Raw genomic sequence first — 13,002 nt, forward strand, 5'->3', positions numbered from 1 at the left:
TGCTGCTTGTGCAAATTTAGGATGCCATTTTGGTGGCATCTAATGCCAGGGACTGCTTTAGAGAAGCCCTGTTACATAGATTATAACTTCACTTTAAATCAGAGCACCATTTTTCTTTCATAGGAACAATGTAGTTAAAAATTTAACATGTATTTATTTTACTCAATCAAATGGAGAGAAGAATATGAAAAACAGCCATTGCTTTTTGCCATTGTCCTTGGGGGTGTCTGTCAACACCAGGGGTGGTGACCCTTCTGACTTCCCTGTGCTCCCCAAGTTCTTAACTGCATCTGTTTCTCTGCTAATCCCCCAAGTTAAGAGCCCTGGTTCCCTTTCTCTCACCAGAAATGCATCTGTTCCCACCCACACTTTCCTTTGTAGTATAATAAACTGGTGCTGGGACTTAGGATGCACTGTCACAGACATGAGCATAGCATGGTTTTTGCTCTTGAACTTGCTGTTGGGCAGGAGATTGGCACCCAGCAAAAACAATGAAAGTCAGCTTTCTGGAGTGGCAGTTGTACCCAGTTTGCAGTGCCTCCTGAGCTATGTTGCTTGTTCATTATTCTAGGAATTCTCAGCCTGGACCTAGAAAGGATTTCAGTTTTGAACTCGGCTTAGTTTTGGTTGTGTTTTTTGCTTTGTATCACTGGATGTTGGCAGGTGCATAAATGAAGCTTTCCTCTTAACTCGTAGTGTGTGTGCTTATTATCTTTCTTCATAGGAGATACACCTAATTGTGAATGCACTTTTTTTTTTTTGCTACATTTCACATGGCTATAATGCCACTTCCCAGAGAAATTAATAAATTTAATACCAAAATATCTTTATATAGTAATTTGGTGGTTTACATTTTCTTTATGTAGTTTTTCTTGGTGTTTAAACAACACATCACATTGCAGAAAATCATCACCCACAATATTGCATGGCAGGTTGGGCCTAACTCTCCATTTTACAGACGAAGAACCTGAGGCTCAGAAAGATTTCTTTTCCCAACGTTGCATGGCTCATAAATGGTACAGTTCTCCTTTGACCCTCGAGTTTTCTCTGGCTCTAAAACCTGCAGGTTTTCCATGGTGCTGTGTCCATCCTTAAGTCTATCTCTAGGCCATGGTGCCGTACTCCCTGGGACCACACTTCCGTGAGACCATTGACGTTCTGGTGCAGCAGTAAGGAAAGATCCTGTAAGATCCCGCATAGAAGATTCTTCTGAGTAGAAGAATTTAAAAATTACTTTTAGAGGCATAGCTGTTACAGTGGAAGAGGCAGCTATAAAATGAAGGCATTCAGTACTTAAAGTTATATCTGGGTTATTTGGAACTTGTCCACACCTAGAAGAGCCCACCAAGTATCCGTGTTGTACAGTGAAGGTGAGCATAGGACACAGTGAGACCTTGGAGGGAGTCTTAAGTCACAGTTGCTGACTAGTTGTCTGCTGAAACATGTTTTCCTTCTGTCCTTGCATATGCCACACATAACTGATGTTTGGCCTGTTGAAGCTCTCCCACCAGTCCCTTTTCTCTGTGTTTGGAGTCTTAACCACTTAAGGTTCCACCCAAGTCCTACAAAACCCTGAGCTGTCCTTCTACCAAAGCTATTTAACACTGATTATCTGTACCCCACTTTATTGTTCATTGTTCTCTAATTGTTTCATGAGTCTTTTCTCTCCAACCAAATTATAAGCTGCATGAGGGCAAGGAATATGTGTCATACGTCTTTTGGATCTTCCTCAGAGTATAGCGCCAAGGTAGGTACAAAGTAGGTCCGTAGTAAAACTTGCCTGGGATCACTCAGAACCCCAAACACTGTAAGCACTTTCTACATATCTTTGTATGTGTAGCACCCATGTTGCCAGAATTCTCTCTTGGATGCCTGTGGAAAGACTCCATTGAGAGGTCTGTGTTTGGTATTTTAGGATGCAGTGTCATACCAGGACGTTGTGAACCTGACTGAGGACAGGAAGCCTCAGAACCCAATTCAGGACAACATGGAGAACTATAGGAAGCTGCTCTCCCTGGGTAAGCAGGTGCTTCTGTCAGTTACTCCAGACCTAGTCATTGAAGCTTTTTGTCACCTTATTCTTAAAGCTGCAGGATATTAGAATTGATGTTAATATATTTGGACTTTAAGGGCAATAATAAGGCTTTGAATATTTCAAGGAGAGAAGTAAATGATGAGATTTATGTTTTTGAGAAATCATTCTGGCTTTGGGTAAAGAGTGTATTGTACGAGGTAGAAGAGAATGGGGTGATGTCTCTTGCCACAAGAGTTGGCACTTTTTTCTAGAGAGGTAGCAGTGAAGATTTTTAAATACAAAAGTAAAATGGGATCCCGAGTTCCCATTTGGACTGTCCTTGAAGTCCTCTAGCTCCAGTCATAGCGGGCACTTGGCTATGCAGGTCTGATGCTGGGGAGAGAGCTGTGCGAGGCAGTGGAGTTCAGAGAACAGCTAGAGAAAAGAGTCAAGGAAGAAGAGAACCATGGAGGCCGATGAAAAAGAGGGTGTGGGGATTTAAAAGGTTATGAAAAGGTTACTAAAAGGATGCATTGGATTTAAGGACATGGGATTGTCTCAGATTTCTAGGTGGAGTTGGGAGAATTAATTAAAATGCAGGCTAGAATGGACTGAGAGGTGGACAGTGAGGATGTGGGACTGCACATAGGACTGTTCAGAGACAGGGACTGTTCACGGAGTTGGATATGAGCTACCTCCTTTAGTGGTTTGTAGGAAGGTAGGCATTATTTTGTGTTGAGTCTTGTACCCAACCTGATTGCAGCTATATAAGCCATAACTCATATTATTCTTGTGAACAGGGGTTCAGCTTGCCGAAGACGATGGTCATTCCCATATGACACAAGGCCATTCATCGAGGTCAAAGAGAAGTGCCTACCCGAGCACCAGTCGAGGTAAGCACTAGGCAGATCCCAGCTAGTGGCCACTTTAGGTAGTGAGATGGGAGCTGTACCTACACACTGGTAAATCTCTTACATTTTGTATTCACACCATCATCTCAGAAGGCCCACTGTTACTTTGCACATGTACAGGGACTAGGGAGTATTTACATTTGGGGTTTCTTTTCAGGTCTGAAAACCATGCCTGAAACCAAAAAGTCAACCCATCGGCGGGGAATTTGTGAAGATGAATCTTCCCACGGGGTGATAATGGAAAAATTCATCAAGGATGTTTCACGAAACTCCAAATCGGGAAGGGCCAGGGACTCTAATGATCGGTCACAGAGGTTCCCCAGAAGGCCAGACAATGATTGGAAAGAAGCTTCATTCAACAAGAGGGAGTCGGTGATTCAGGAGAGGGGCTATGAAGGGAATGCTTTTGGGGGAAGCTATAATTGTAACTCAAGTCTTGTTTCCAAAAAGAGAGTTCTTGAAAGAAAAAGGCGCTATCACTTTGACACAGATGGGAAGGGCTCCATTCATGAGCAGAAAGGCTGTGCAAGGAAGAGACCTTTTGAATGTAGTGAAATGAGGAAAGCCATGAGCATGAGCAGTCTTAGTGCCCCTTCCTTCACTGAGTCGCACCCACTTGATTTTGGGGCAATGTCCTATGTGTGTGATGAGTGTGGGAGATCTTTCAGTGTGATTTCAGAATTCGTCGAACATCAGATCATGCATACTAGAGAGAATCTCTATGAGTATGGCGAATCGTTTATTCACAGTGTGGCTGTCAGTGAGGTTCAGAAAAGCCAGGCTGGGGGGAAACGCTTCGAATGTAAGGAGTGTGGGGAAACCTTCAATAAGAGTGCCGCCCTTGCCGAACACCGGAAAATTCATGCTCGAGAGCATCTTGCAGAATGTAATGATGAAGAGTACGAGGAGCCCTTCATGCCTAGCCCAACCTTCAGTGAACTTCAGAAAATATACGGAAAGGATAAATTTTATGAATGTAAGGTATGTAAGGAAACCTTCCTTCATAGTTCTGCCCTGATCGAACACCAGAAAACCCATGGTAAAGATGACAAAGATAATGAGCGTGGGGAAGCCTTTAAACCTAGCCCACCCCTTAATGAGGTTCCGAAAATGTATGGTAAAGAGAAAATGTATGAATGTAAGGTGTGCGGGGAGACTTTCCATCATAGCTCATCCCTGAAAGAACATCAGAAGATCCATACTAGAGGAAACTTATTTGAAAATAAGGGTAAAGTATGTGAGGAAACCTTTATTCCTGGTCAGTCCCTTAAAAGGCGTCAGAAATCTTACTCCAAAGAGAAGCTCTATGACTTTAAAGATGGTGGGGATGCCTTTAGGCAAAGCTCAGACCTCGGTGAGCATCAGAAAATTCATTCTCGAAAGAACCTCTATGAAGGCAGAGGGTACGAGAAGTCTGTCATTCATAGCGTGCCCTTCACTGAATCTCAGAAGAGTCATACTATAACAAGACCACCTGAAAGCGAGGAGGATGAGAAAGCGTTCACCATCAGCTCTAACCCTGATGATGGCCAGAAGATTCCTGCTAAAGAAAATGCCTGTGAGAGAAAACCATATGAGAGGTCTGTTATTCATAGTGTAGCCTTTGCTAAAGCTCAGAAAAGTAACAGTGCAGTGGGGCCCAGTAAACCACAAGTGATTGCAGAGTCTACCCAGAGCTCAGGTGTTACTGAACATCAGAAGGTCCATGCTGGAGAGAATTCCGAAGGAAAGAAATATGAAAGATCTGTTATCCATAGCTTAGCTTCTTTCAGACCTCCCAAAAATTGCAACGGAAATGAAGTTGTTGAATGTGATGAGAAGGGAGAATCCTCCACTCACATTTCCGACCCTCGTGATAAGCAACAGAAAACTCCTGCCAGAGAGAACCCTTATGAAGGTGCTAAGAGTAACAACTACAAGGACTCTGTTATACAAAGTGTGTCCCGTATCGAACCTCCGAGAAGTCTGACTAGTCAGGGGTCCAGTGAGTCGTCTGTTCCCAGCTCCAGTGTCCGCGAACATCAGAAGGCTCGTGCTAAAAAAAAAAACATTGAGCGTAGGAACCATGAGACCTCTGTAATTCACTCCCTACGTTTTGGTCAACCTCATACATTTCGCCCTAGAGAGAGATTCTATGAATGTCCAGTGTGTGGAGAATCCTTTGTTCGTAGTTCCGACCTCACCGAGCATCAAAAGATTCATGATAGAAAGAAGCCCTCTGGAAGTAAAAACTATGAACGATCTGTAATTCGCAGCTTAGCTTCTACTGACCCTCAGACAAGTTATGCTGAACAAGCGCAGACAAGTTACGCTGAACACCCGGGGCAGGCGAGATACTCTGAACAACCAGCGCAGACAAGTTACGCTAAACCCCCAGCATCAGCAAGTTCCACGAAACCCCCAGCACCGGTGAGTTACCCTAAACAAATAGGGCCGACAAATTACATTGCACACCCAGTGCAGATAAGTTACCCTGAAAACCCCATGCAGATGAGTTACATTAAACAAATGGCACCACTGAGTTTCATCAAAGAACCAGCACCGCTGAGTTTCATTAAAGACCCAGCAGCGCTGAGTTTCCTTAAAGAACCAGCACCACTGAGTTTTATTAAACAGCCAGCATCACTGAGTTACACTGAAGAGCAAGCACAGACGAGTTACGCTGAACAGCAGGTGCGCAACAAATGTAAGGAGTGTGGGGACTGCTTCGCCACCATTGAAGAGCTTGGGGCACATCAGAAAATCTATGCCCGAGAAGAATTCCATGGCCGGAAGCTCTTTGGAAACTCTGTTATTCAGGGCATAGGCCTTGATGGGCCTCGGCAGGTAGAGTCTCAGCCTGATGACCCTCGGCAGGATGACCCAGATGAGCAGGACGAGCAGGATGAGACTGAAGACTCAATCTATGGATGTAAGGACTGTGGGCTGGGTTTTGCAGACCGTGCAGACCTGAAGGATCATCAGAAGGTTCATGGCAGAGAGTATCTCATTGATAGTCGTGAGTACACACATTCTGTAATCCATACCCATTCTGTCAGCGAATATCAGAAAGATTATATTGGGGAGCAACTCTACGAATGCCCTGCCTGTGGGGAATCTTTTGTTCACAGCTCTTTCCTTTTTGAGCATCAGAAAATCCATGAGCAAGATCAATTCTTTGGCCATAGAAGGTATGAGGAACCTTTTATGCAACCCTTGGTCATTAACCCACGGAGGCCTCGTGCCCCACAGAAGAATCCTCCTGCAGGAACATCCCTTCAGTGCCACGTGTGTGGACAAGACTTCATTCATGGCTCTGTCCTTAGTGAACATATGAGAATTCACACTGGTGAGGATTTACCGGAGCAGGACCAGAGAAGTGAAGATGCAGTCAGTCCAGGCTTGGCCCTTACTGAGTTTCAGAGAAGTCAGACGGAAGAGAAACACTATGAATGTAAAACATGCGGAGAATCCTTCCTCAATCAGTCAGACCTTACGGAGCACATGAGAGTTCATGAGAAAGATGAGCCCTATGATTATGGGACCTCCTTTGTTCATACCTCATTTCTCACTGAGCCCCCTAAGAGAGATTCACCATTCTATGAATGCAAGGACTGTGGGAAGTCCTTCATTCACAACACAGTTCTCACAAAACATCAGAAGCTTCATCTTGAAGAGGAAGAAGAAGAAGGAGCCCAGGAGGTGGAAGCCAATGTCCTTGTTCCACAAGAAGTTCTGCGGATCCAGGGATCAAATGTAGAAGCTGCTGAGCCAGAGGTGGAGGCTGTTGAACCAGAGGTGGAGGCTGCTGAGCCTAACGTAGAGGCCGCTGAGCCCAATGGAGAGGCCGAAGGGCCAGATGGGGAGGCTGCGGAGCCAAATGGGGAGGCCGAACAGCCCAATGGAGAGGCTGAACAGCCCAATGGAGATGCTGATGAGCCAGATGGTGCAGGGATTGAAGACCCAGAAGAAAGAGCTGAGGAGCCGGAGGGAAAGGCTGAAGAGCCAGAGGGAGATGCTGACGAGCCAGATGGGGCAGGGATCGAAGACCCTGAAGAAGAAGGTGACGATCAGGAGATTCAGGTTGAAGAACCATACTATGACTGTAGGGAGTGCGGAGAAACCTTCACCTCCAACTCAGCCTATGGTGAGCACCTGAAAACCCATGCCAGGGTGATAATATTTGAGCCTGGAAGTGTCTATGGGGAAAGCTCACGCTACACTGAACATGCCAGCACCAGCACTAGTGACAACGATAGGGCCGATGACAAGTACTTCAAATGTGATGTCTGTGGGCAGCTTTTCAGTGATCGCCTGTCCCTTGCTAGACACCAGAATACTCATACTGGCTGAGAACACAAGTATAAAGTTTAGAAAATTTTCAATTAGAACTTGACCACCACTAAACCGGAGACTTAAAACCAATCTATAATAGCGTCAGAAGGAAACTTACCCCGGCATGTACACACCTGACTTGTAGTATTAGACAACTCAGACTAAAGAGAACGAAGTGGAAACTTCTTTGGTTTTAGCTCTCCCCCATCACACATCACTGAATGTATGTGGGAAAGCTATAGCACATACCTTTCATCTGAGTAATCTATTGGAGGGAAAATTTTAAAAGTTTTTGAGATTACAGAAATTGCCCCAGTCAAATGTAAATGACACTTCTGTAACCTATATATAATATCCCCTGCGATGTATATAAAATAGCATATGGTAGCAAAAGCAGTAATTACATATATTTGGATTTAATATGATAATACAGTTTACTGTGCAGAGGCACCTTACCTGGTACTCTGATTTTTTTTTTTTTTTGGAGGAGGAAGAGAGCAACAAATTAGAATATATTTCTAAGTATCTTAGATTCTGAGAAAGACTTATTGTGCATTATTTGAACCCCATCAGTATCGTTTTGAGTAATTGTGTATTGTTCCTTACCCTTAAGTATTCCTGTAAAAGTGTAAGCATGAAAAGTAAAATGTCTTTTATTCTTTGCTGTTTGAAAAGAGAAGTACTTGGAACTTCCTTTTCAGCCTTTTTGTCTACACCAACACTTTGGAACCTAATGCTGTGTAAGCCTTTACAATATGTGGATTGGCCTTCTGTGACCCAAAGTAGTTGGTTGCCACATTGTACCTTGCAGTGATTCTCATGCAAATATATTACAAGTTTTTGTTTTTGTTTTTTTTAACCAACTTGTGTATTTGATAGTGAATTTTTAAAAGCTGAAGCTTTTCCCTATAAATCTTATGCTTTTGCCTTTGAAGAGTGGGTTGCAACCATCACTAGATCACAGTAGTGCCTACTGATGATTGAAAACCAGAGGGAGAGGCTTTCATGTTGTAAATAAGGACGCAGGCTTACAATTTCCATCACTTCCTTTGTGCGCTTCCTGCCTTAAGTGACAAGTAGCAGCGTGGCTTCATTAGTATTATATGGCCACGAGTCAGTTTGCCCCCTGGATGCCCAGGAGCTAGTATCCTTAGAGCTTTCTATCGCTTAATTCTCGTCTTCACCTGTCCGACCCTCCACCCATGTCTAACTTGCATTTTAAAAATTAAAAAAAAAATTAAAAAAAAAATTTAAAAAAAGCTTTCTTTACAGTCAACTTAAGCTTAACATGGACTCAGGTTCCCCAGCAGCCTTAATTTCTTTCCTTAACATTTGTTCCTCCCTCTTTCAGCCCTTCTAAGTATTTCTGAGCTATCCATTTAGTGTCCCGTTCGTCTGATCACCTCAGTTTTCCACTTAATCACAAATTGACCTTATAGCTTGAGGTTTTCTGTGTCCTGTTCTGTGGACCACCTGTGCTCTTTTGCTTCCCCTACCCTTGCATAATAACTATTAAATTTTTTGACTTTGAGTTGGCTGGGAAAAAAAAAAAAAACAACTTAGTGGATCTATAGATTAAGTGAGCAAAAGATAACAGCAGATAATTTGAGCAAGCAAAATTAATACACCTGCTGGGGGAATGCGTCTAAATCTCACTCTCCTGGATCTGCAGGGTTGGGGCTCAGAGAGTGTATGTCAGAGCTGCAGGGAATGCCAAAGTCGAGGGAGGTTGTATTGTTGAAAGCATGAAGCAGAAATGAGGAAGCCAAAGAAGGGAGTCCTAATACATCACCAGATCTAGGAGGGTAAGGAAGCAGACAGAAGGAAACATGGAAAGCAAGGCTTAGAAGGCCAGGTTTGTGGGAATGAATTGAGCAGGATGTCCTGGGCAGTTAAGAAGGGGCCTTTTCAATGTAGGTGAGGGCCAGCTGCATGGAAAGACCTGAGGTTGGAATGGACATCCAAGGAGCATTGAGGCCCCACAAAACAGGAGGACCCTTTAGATGGGAACCAGCATTGATGTTATTGGGGTGAATTTGGATTTATCACTGTTGGCAGTATTAAACAACTTGCCAGACTTCAGGGTGCCCATTCCAACCTTATGTTAGTGAAAAATTAGGAACAACATAAATGCCAAACAGTAGGAAAATGATTACAAGAAGGTATCCATGGACTGTCATGCAGTGGTTTAAAAATGATAATCATGAAGAGTTATGTAGCAATGTGGAAGTATATTTACGGAATATTGAGTGGAAAAAGCAGGACACAGAACTATATTTATACTACAGTTATAACTGATTAAAAATGTATGCTTATAGTCAAAAGCTATTGTGTTGTTCTTGTTGTAGGCTTATAGTTGAGCATTATTTTCTTAAATTCTTTGAATGTTCTTTACTGTAGTGTTACTAAAAAGTTTATAATCACGTTTCCATTGTGAACATAATTTGAACTCATTATCAGACACTTGGAAAATACAGAAAAGTAGAGGAAAAAAATCCATATTCCAACCATCCAAAGACAGATATACTCTTCAACATCTTGTTTATTCTTGTTTCTGTGCACAGGTTTATGATTATAACTGTGTCAAATGTGTATTCAAAATAGCTGTTATGTTATCTTTGTGGAATTATGGTTAAATACTTTCATCTTAATGTCTTCAAATGTTCCTTATAATAGTGTTCTGATAACAAAGTTTATTATGATTGTTTACATTACAAGCATAATACATACCCAGAGAAAATATTGGAAAATACACTAAATTAGAAAAGAGAAAAAAGTCACCCATATTCCCAACACACAACAACTACTGTTAACATCTTGATCTATTTCCTCCATCTTGTTTTAGTGCACACGCTTGTGATTATAACAGTGTTAAATATGTATGCATAAAATCTAAAATGAAAAAAATATATGGAAAATAATTAAAATAGTGTTGTCATTGTGGGATTATGGTTAAATATATTGTCTCAAATTCCTTGAATGACCTTTGGTGTTTTGGTATTAAATCTTATGTATGTATTTCTCCATTACAAATATAATACATACTCATAGCAACCTTTGGAAAATTCAGTAAACTAGAAGAAAAGAAATTGACCCATATTCCCAACACCCAACAATTGCTGTTAACATCTTGATCTGTGCACCAATCTATAATTAGGGTGTTAATGATAAGTATACATAGAGTAAAAGATGGGAAGAAATATGGAAGACATTTAAATAGTTATGTGGTTGTGGGATTATGGTTAAATATTTTGTCTTGGTTTCTTCGAATGGTCTTTATCATAGTGTTTTGGTAATCCACCTTTATCACATATATTTCCATTATAAACACTGTATGTGTTCATTATAGAAACTTTGAAGTTACAGAAATGTAGAAGAGAAACTCACCCATATTTTCACCATCCAAAGACTGTGGTTAACATCTTGATATATTTTCTTCATCTTGTTTCTGTGCACAGGTTTTTGGTTTGATAATATGGTTGTGGTTGTTCTATCTATCTGTAATAGTGTCAACAATAAAAATAAAGTTAAAAAGAAGGTATTTGTCAGTCTCTTCTTTTGTCCATTCTAAGTGTTTGGGGTTGGTAAGTGTAGTTTTTTGTTACAACTATAAATCCAAAAACTTAGTTTCTCCTTAGGCCTTTAAGTTTGGCTTACAAGTCTTACTACATTTTTAAGTGTTTATTTCAATAATTCCTTCTAAGAGATATTTAAATGCTACAGGATTCTTCATTTTTAACTGCACTTCTGTATATTCCAGTAGTGTTTTTAAACTTTGCTAATAAACACAAGTATATTTCACTCAACTTGAGTCAGCATTTTAATTTTTAATCTCAAATATGAGATTCTTTCAAGCAAAACTACAAACGAGTAATGCCTTAACATAAAAATGTTAGTACTATGGTTTAGAATCTCTTTATTATTATTATTATCATTATTTAAGATTTTATTTGACAGCACAAGCAGAGGGAGCAGCAGGCATAGGCAGAGGGAGGAAGAAGCAGGCCCCCTGCTGAGCAGGGAGCGCCATGTGGGACTCAATACCAGCACCTGGAGATCATGACCTGAGCAGAAAGCAGATGCTTAACTGACTGAGCCATCCGGGTCCCCTAGAATCTCTTTAAAGTGTCTATTCCTAATTCTTCCTTGAAGTTAAAAGTCTTCAGGGGGGTCATTTCTCTTATTTTAACCTGATTTTACCACCCAAGGATCTCATGCAATTTGGTGGGTTACCATCCCAGGTAAATTGGGAGGTAATTTTTAAACATGCCTATAATTCTGTTATGATCAGAGATTTTTGGCCAGGTTGCTAGCTGGATCCCTGTTGGTTAGGACTGTGGTTTGCATCTTAGCCAGTTTGAAATTGCTGTGTCCTTGACTCCATGACACAAAGGAGGTGCTTATATACTTGACTCCTTCTAATCTGCATGTCACATGATTGGATTCTACTCTTCAGGATATAAAAATGTGATTTTCATTTAATTCTAACTACTCTGGAATTTGACAGTGGCAGAGTCCTGGGTTCTTTCATTTTATTAGAAATTAGCTTATTTATATTAAAATGAAAGCCCACCACACTATGGTTATCTCTTGTGAACTCTGACTCCTCAGTCACAGCTTTGATGGCCCCTCTGTGGTGAGGGGTAATCAGCATAGGTCAGGGTGAGAGGGTCAGTTCTCTTAAGACTGATTTCCTGAAGTTTATATTACAAAAGGAAGTAGAGAAAAGAAATTCAGTGAAGGTCATCTGGGGTTGCCTGACCAGCACTTTCACACTTCCAGAATTCCTCCACTGTGTTTCTGTTGTAGCAGTAACCATGCTCCAGCCCCACATTTATTCCATGATATTTGACTCCTCCCTGATCTCAGCTGATAGGTGCCCTTTGGCTCCCAGTGTGTAGTCAGACTCAGACTAAGGGCTACCTGAGAGCTCACAGGTTGGGGGCTGGGTGTGCTGATGAACAAACGAGTCTGGAATTAGGCCATATACCTGAAGGGAAGCTTGGCTCCTGGTGCCTAACTCACCCCAGTACCTTGTGGATTCTGGCTGAACTGCCCCCTTTTGGGTTTCCTAAGAACTTCTGTATCTTTAACCTTCCTTTCACATGAGGCAGCTTTGTTATTGAGGCAGTTTTTGCCCTTTTCACCAAGCAAAAAACTCTTCCTCTTTCTGGAGACTACTCCATAGTGCCCTGCCCCTACCTCAACTAAAGGCTAAGCCTGGTGCCTATTGGGCTCCCTGAGCAGAAGGACACAACATGCCTCATTCCAGTGGTAGCACTGACTCATTTGTTTCTGCACGGATAGAGCTGTTCTGGTAACTGTCCTTCTTGAGAACTCTTTAGTTTTTCCTTTGATTTTCTGGGCTACCCAGTACCCTCCCAATCTACTCATTATTTGCTTTACTTGGCCAATGTTTGTTATTTGCAACCCAAAAGAGCCCTAACTGATAGAGAAGTTCATACCAGAGAGTGGGTTGAAGATAATAAACATGAGGGAAATATGAGATACTTTGAATTCAAATTTGGGCCTTGGGGTGGAAAACTAGAAGAACAAGGCATGTGGTAGTAAAATATCTAAATACTGCTTGTGATTGGCCTTCTGGATTCACCTCTCCTTGGGGTGAAGGGCTTTTAATAGCTATCATCATAGACAAATTCAGAAACTTGAGTGTCAAGATCAGAGGTATGGAAGGATTTTTATATATACCTTGATCCTGCAGGTCACTGACTTATTCAGTTAAATTGATAGCCTAGCTCTGTT

The 13,002-nt window shown here is 41.8% G+C and overlaps 1 protein-coding gene across 3 annotated transcripts in view; it reads left to right on the plus strand.

Moving 5' to 3' along the window:
• PEG3 (paternally expressed 3) overlaps positions 1-10,776 on the plus strand; it is a 34,190-nt gene extending 23,414 nt beyond the window's left edge. For all 3 annotated transcript variants that reach the window (XM_004776905.3, XM_004776904.3, XM_045076856.1), the window contains 3 exons: positions 1,916-2,018; positions 2,815-2,907; positions 3,083-10,776. In XM_004776905.3, coding sequence (XP_004776962.2) covers positions 1,916-2,018; positions 2,815-2,907; positions 3,083-7,257 — 4,371 coding nt within the window. In that variant the 3' untranslated portion in view covers positions 7,258-10,776. The remainder of the gene's footprint in view (positions 1-1,915; positions 2,019-2,814; positions 2,908-3,082) is intronic.
• Positions 10,777-13,002: the final 2,226 nt, after the last annotated feature.

The sequence above is a fragment of the Mustela putorius genome, unplaced genomic scaffold, assembly GCF_011764305.1.
Source record: "Mustela putorius furo isolate JIRA1106 unplaced genomic scaffold, ASM1176430v1.1 tig00000196_pilon_pilon_pilon, whole genome shotgun sequence".
Lineage (NCBI taxonomy): Eukaryota > Metazoa > Chordata > Mammalia > Carnivora > Mustelidae > Mustela > Mustela putorius.